This window comes from Alosa sapidissima, chromosome 5 (genome assembly GCF_018492685.1).
Source record: "Alosa sapidissima isolate fAloSap1 chromosome 5, fAloSap1.pri, whole genome shotgun sequence".
Taxonomy (NCBI): domain Eukaryota; kingdom Metazoa; phylum Chordata; class Actinopteri; order Clupeiformes; family Clupeidae; genus Alosa; species Alosa sapidissima.
Window position 1 is genome coordinate 18,152,558 of NC_055961.1, and position 6,915 is coordinate 18,159,472.

At 45.0% G+C, this 6,915-nt stretch overlaps 1 protein-coding gene across 2 annotated transcripts in view; it reads right to left on the reverse strand.

Moving 5' to 3' along the window:
• Nucleotides 1-1,372: 1,372 nt before the first annotated feature.
• The window catches only part of LOC121708438 (neuronal migration protein doublecortin-like), a 32,498-nt gene continuing 26,955 nt past the window's right edge, over nt 1,373-6,915 (reverse strand). For both annotated transcript variants that reach the window (XM_042091077.1, XM_042091076.1), the window contains 2 exons: nt 6,205-6,302; nt 1,373-5,895 (listed from right to left, as the gene is read on the reverse strand). In XM_042091077.1, coding sequence (XP_041947011.1) covers nt 5,839-5,895; nt 6,205-6,302 — 155 coding nt within the window. In that variant the 3' untranslated portion in view covers nt 1,373-5,838. The remainder of the gene's footprint in view (nt 5,896-6,204; nt 6,303-6,915) is intronic.

Genomic DNA, 6,915 nt, shown 5'->3' on the forward strand with positions numbered 1-6,915 from the left:
CAACATTTTAATCTCGTCAATTGTATGATATTGTATATTGGGGCCACATTTGAGGGATGTCTGGCAGGCCCTTTGCAGCAAGTAATTTGTCTGGCATGGTGATTTTCGGGTTCGGTGGGATGTGCTTTTTCATTTCAAGGTGGTTTCATGTGGTACCTCCTTCGTTTGATCTAGGCCATATCTGAGGAGCCCTTTTTTGGTGTCTGTCGGGCCCTTTGCAGTGGATTATTTGTCTGGCAGGGGCCATTCAGTACTCTGTGTGACCTGGCTGTTTATATCAGGTTGGTTTGAGATGGTACTTTTGAATGTTTGATCGAACACATTTTTTCAGCCCTCTTTAAGGCCCCCAGGGGCCAAATGCAGCAGAGGGGATCCAGCAGACATCCATATCTGCAGGTCATACCCTGGATGCCCCTGTGCTCAAACGTTGGTAGTCTTTTCGTTTGATCAAAAGGCTCTGGGCTGCCGGACTATAAGCTACAGCCAAGACTTGTTGCCAAGGCAACAGTGCAAAACATCTGATGGCATCCACAAAAGGCAGTAAACCCACTCAAAGTGTTCATGTCATCAGGCCATAATGTCTTTACATCAGCCTACCTACAGATGCTCGAGGACCCCATAGAAATAAGATTGCTTTTGGCTATGCCAACATGCCACAGCCTCTCAAGTGAATGAGCCAGGTGTCTGTTTTAAATCTAGAACACAAGCAGCCAACCAGGAGGTCTGATTGAACGGCGGCCAGGGCTAAAACTGGAGGGAACACACACACACACACACACACACACAATTAGCTCCCTGAGCAGCTCATCAGGAGTGGAGCCAGCAGAAGGCTTAGATGGACTCTATAAAGCGCTACTCTACTGTGGGGAAACGAGTCCCACTAAATACTGTACAGAACAGGGGCGGCGATGTGGCGCCAGTCCATTCAAGTATGACCCGGGTCATTTCCTTATCCCACTCCATCTCCCACTCACTTCCTGTTCCTTTCTTTACTGTCCTGTCTGAGTATTGGCCAAAATAACATACTTTAAAAAGTAAAGTAAGTGGCAGTATGGAGGAGTGTTTTCCTACTGTGCACCTAGAAAAGACAAAACTGAGCTCACACTCATGCATTACTCATGAAGATATAGTGCATATCACAACTCTTGAGGATGCAGCCTAGTACACATCACACTTCTGCACTTAAGGATGCAGTGTTTTGAACACCCTGCTTTCTCCATGCTAATACCAGCTCTGGACACCAGAAGACCAAAGGCTATGATGTGCGACGCCTACACAAACTCATAACCATGTTTTTAAACGTTTTAACATTTCAAACTCAACACAAGGGGCAAAGTCACATCAAAGAAGCCGGGCCAAGAGACAGGCAGTGTTACCATGACAACAGCTTTTATTGACTAAAAGCAGGAAGTAGAACTTGAACAGGGAGAAGCGCTTTCATGGAAACTTAAAAACATTTTCAGAAGAACAATTTTGTTGCTGTTAGAAGCAGTATCTTGAAGTTTCATACAAACATTATGGTACAGAAAAACAAGACGGTACAGTTTGAAGCTCATTGCCTCCGTGACTAAAGTCGTTGGTGTCTGGTCGAGTGTACAAAAGAAAACAGAAAGGCACCAAAGGGAGAAGCAGAGGAACTGGTCTCCTCTTTTCCCTTGTTCATTATTCACCTTAAACATTTCTACTCATCAACTGTGGAGAAAAAGAGATTTGATTTCATTTTGACCTTTCTGTTGTCTACAGACATGAACAGACTGAGTTCTAAAGACAGTTAAAGAAAAAAAGAGAACGATTGCTTTTAGCTTTCTTAAAAACAATCATGAGGGCGAAAGAGGGGCATTTTATTGTTAGACACGGGAACAGACGCAAAGAGAGTAAAACCACTGACATCTCGACTGAACGCGGGCTGAGGGAGGGAGTGTGTAAAAACAGACATGCAACAGACACACACACACATACACACACACACATACACACACACACACACACACACACACACACACACACACACACACACACAGAGACAATGTTCAGAGCATGGTCTCCATATCCTGTGCTCCGTCTGACTGGCGTAAGCAACACCTAGCACTCAAACCCAGCAGCACACAGCACCTCTAGCTGTTAAATAGCTGCAGGTCCAACCTCCATCAATACACAACTATCACCCATACAGAGGCGTGGTGGGTTCTGCTGGGGTCTGGGCACCCTGTGGGTTCTGGACCTGTCCGGTTCCGAGGAGTCCGTCGACTGCCTGGTCTGACTCTGCTGTGACTAACAAGTCATTGTGAAGAAAAGTCCAAAAGTACTGAGTCTCTCTTAGGCAGGAGCGCAGGGCTCGTATTTAACATGGGATGACAAATACTTAAAAATACCATGGAAGTGTGCAAGATGCTTTGTCATCCTAAAACTAATGCTGATTATTATCGATTACTTCATAATTTTCCAAAGTCTTTTCATTCTTCAAAAAGGGGACAATCCATGCAACTACTGTTCCCACAGAAAAGCCTAAACAAACAGGTCACAAACATTCCTCTTAAAGGTGCACTCTTGTCACGCTTCATTCCTGATCTTAAACGGTAGTAGTCATATGGTATGCTCAACTCTGACTAGTCTAGGAGGACAGTGGGGTCTGTGGGCTATGGCTCCTCCTCCTTAGTGTAGCTCCTTCTATAAAGGCCAACGCCCACTAACGGCATCTGACGCGCGTCAAGTGACGCCAAAGTTTAGAACTACATTACTTTTAACAGAGCAAAGTCTACTGGTGGCGTCTGACGCACGTCGACGGCAAAGTTTAGAAAACGGTTCTATCTCTTGAGTCGTCGCCAGTGGACGTTGGCCTTAAGGCTCTTTTCAGCTCTCAAGTGAACCTGATTGGATGGGTTTGGAGATGCCTCCCGCTAGTTCTGCTCACGGTGTGGTAAATAGGGCGTAACTGATGACAACACCAATGCAGTGAAAAACACAACATTCTGGAGTGTAACCCTGCAGGAATATTTGGCACCTAAGAGTTCAGGAGACCTTTGGAGCTAAATATTCCAGAACAGGAACCGTGAGACGCGTGATGGATGGTTCTTTTGACATGTCTGGCAGCTCTCAATCACACCCTCCAGCTAGTCGTTTGATCACATGTAACTCTGTTAAAACTGGCATGGTGCTGTGAAATGTTTAGGTAGGTGAAGGTGGAGGTGGAGGTGAGCTTTAGCTGTATGTGTATCTGTAGGAGGTGTGGAGGTGTAGCTGTACGTGTTAAGCAGTAAGTGAAGGTGGAGCTGTAGGTGGAGGTGTAGCTATGGGTGGAGTTGTAGCTTTAGGTGGAGTTGGAGCCAGAGCCGTAGATGGAGTTGTAGCTATGGGTGGAGTTGTAGCTGTGTGAGTTGTTCAGGTGGAGGTGCAGCTGAAGCTGTGTCTGTGAGTGGAGCTGGAGGTTGATATGTAGCTATATCTGTGGGTGTAAGCTGTGGGTATGGGTGGAGCAGGAGCTGGAGGTGAATTGTGGGTGGAGGACAGCTCTAAGTGGAGGTGATCTGTGGCTTTACATGTAGGTCTACCTGTAGGTGAGCTGTACCTGCAGGTGTATCTCTAGGTGTAATTGTAGCTCTAGGTGTAATTGTAGCTCTAGGTGTGTGTGTGGGTGTAGTTGTAGGTGGTTGTAGCTCTAGGTGTGTGTGGGGGTGTAGTGGTAGTTGGAGGTGGAGCTGGAGGTGGAGGAGAGCTGCAGGGGCAGATGCAGGACTGCATGCTTAATGGACACAAGGGGTGGGGCTATCTACAGGGAACACGGGGGACATACAGAATCACTTGAGTTTTTCAGACTTGTCAAATCTGGGCCCTTCCGCTCAGTACAGACTTTGGCTTCTACAAAACTTGGAATCATTGCATATTTGAACGTGCCTAACAACACTTCTAGCAAGAGAGATCCACGTTTTTATATCAATTTGCAACAATTTCCACTGAAGATGTTGCAGAAAATTGACCAGATCCATATCTTTGCATATTTTGGTCTGTACCAGGTTGAAATTGGTCTCTTGTTTTAGTGCAACTGTCTCGAGTCATGTTCTATGACGTCACATTAATTTGGAGAGATGGTTGGTTGGTGTGCTTTAGTCATTTAATGCAGGGGGGCCTGATTGGCTGTCAGCTTTGGCGGTTTTATTCTGTACTGCTCGATCCTAGGGCAGGTGCTTCCTTTACACAAAAAAACATTTCCTTTAGCTTTTACAGATGAATCATCAATTAATACGACCAATATGGATACACATGAGATAATGTTGAATGTGAGGGTTTGTGCAAGTTTTTTTTTTCCTTAATTTTTATGGTTTTGTGTCCTGTATGTTGAATGTAAAGCATGACTGTACATTGTATTTACATAAACATAGCAAATGCTTCCTTTTCCGTACTAAAACAACCTGCCATCAAAAGACATTTGTATCCAATGGAAAAGTAAGGGTGCGCACTGAACAGAATGTTCTATGTAAAGTGATAATGGCATTCTAACGCAGTGTGCTTTATAAATCACTTAAGGAATCATTATCAAGTTCTAAATGTATTTCAGTTTATAAATCAGCCTCATCCAAATGTAGTTAGTGTCGCTGTGCAGGACGACCGTCCCTCGCGTGCGCCCTCAGGTGATGTATGTGCTGAGATCGTCGTGCTTCTCCAGGCATGAGCGGCGGACGGTCAAATTGTTTCTCGTTTTTTTCACGCCGTGTTTAACTGGTTGTATCTATGCCAGTGTTTTGGCTCACTTGAGTGCAAGCCAAGCCAACAACTATCAAAGTGGATAGTTGTACTATGTACAAAATGGATTTTCATTTTGGGTTTGTGCAGACTTGTTTTGTTTTTCTCGATTAGATCAGGATAGCACTGATGAAGAATGACTGACGGATTGTAAAAGAGAGTATAAGTGAGGATATCATTATTAAAACAGTTCTAACTGATAAAACTGATACTGTTACATTCTAGTGAAATCAAAGCAACCACCTCGGAACCACCCACTGCTTAGGAAGGCAGGTATCAACACTCTTGTCTCAGTATAAAACGTTACAAAAGCCTTTTTTGCAACAATAATAATTATAAATTCTGAATGAAGAATAATTAAAAAATAAAAACCCTAAAGGGGGTAATAAAGTTAGAAAATCATTAAAATCGTTAAAATGTCTTAGTCAGTGCAGGCACATAACTGAACTCACTGTGTTTTTGTGGCTGTAAGGTTGTTACCAAAGTGAGCATCGTAAAGTTTGGTATCAAACTTCCTGTCTCCATATATCAATAAAAAAACATTTCAACATTGAAAGGAGCCCAGATGAACATTTAAAAAATGAACAAGAAACAGTCTATGTAAATCCACTGGTGAAAACATCCTTAAAAAGACTAAGAAATACTGTTACTGATGACGTGTTAGGAGAAGAACGTTTCTGTTCTGTGTCTTTAGAAATCCACGGTGTTTATGATGCCAGTGATAATATATGCCCTGCATATATCTCACATAATGAAATGAGCAAAAAAAACAAAGACATTCAAAAGTATAATTTACAAAGTATCAGTGTTTAACCTTTGTGTGCGTGTGCGTGTGCATGTGTGTGTGTGTGTGTGTGTGTGTGTGTGTGTGTGTGTGTGTGTGTGTGTGTGTGTGTGTGAGAGAGAGAGAGAGAGAGAGAGAGAGAGAGAGATCATCAGAACATAATCAATAGCAAAGTGCCATTACTGATGCTGCCTGACTTCTCCCCTCTGGTGTAACCATAGCAACCGAGTGATGCTGGTGCTAGAGGCGGGCAGCAGCCGCAGCCACGCCTCATGGGCGGAGCATCAGAGGGCGGCCGGGGGAGTGACTGAGCGCGCTCACACCGACTCGCCCAGGGAGTCCTCATCGTCCAGAGACAAGGGCAGGTAAAGGTCCTGAGGACAGACAGAGAGAGAGAGAGAGAGGGAGGGAGGGAAAGAGAGAGGGAGAGAGAGAGAGAGTGAGAGGGAGGGAGAGGGAGGGAAAGAGAGAGGGAGGGAAGAAGTGATAGAGATAGTGAGAAAAAGAGTGCAAGAGAGTGGGAGAGAGGAGTGAGACAGAAGGATGTGTCAGTGAAGCTCAAAGAGTAAGGGGGGGGATTAGGGGGGCTGAGTTGACGCACGCACACACACACACACACACACACACACACACACACACACACACACACACACAGTAGTGGGGGTGGAGTGTGTGTGGGGTACCTTCTGCTTGCGGGTGCTCCCAGGGCTGGTCGGGGTGGAGATGGGAGACTGTTTGGAGATGGGAGTGGAGAGCTGACTACTGGAGCCAGTTCCATTGGCTGGAGGGAGGGGAGAGAGATCATGTCATTACTAATAACATAAACCTAATCATTTCTAATGACATGTTTAATCACTTAATCAAAAAGGGACTGGATTCAGTGGAATGAAAGTCAGTTTTATATTTTGTTGTATTTTGTTGTACTTTTCTGTTTTATTTATTGTGAGGGGTGCTTCCAGTCTTACCTTTGTAGAATATACAAATTCATTAACATCTTTAACCCTCACACACACACACACACACACACACACACACACACACACACACACACACACACACACACACATTGCACGCGCGCACACGCGCACACGCACCCACGCATGCACACACACACACACACACACATAGGAGCTCTACAGGGACATAAACCAAGAACTACAGTAAATGCCAACAGCCACCTGTGGGCTTGAGTGCTGAGAGCAAAACCCCCTCCTGTCCTCCAGACGCCTGTGCTGATGTGCTTTTGTCTCTATGGTGCTGTTTCTCTGCTGCTGTGCTGCTGTTTCTCTGCTGCCGTGCTGCTGTTTCTCTGTGCTGATGTGCTGCTGTTTCTCTGTGCTGCTGTTTCTCTGTGCTGATGTGCTGCTGTTTCTCTGTGCTGCTGTTTCTATGTG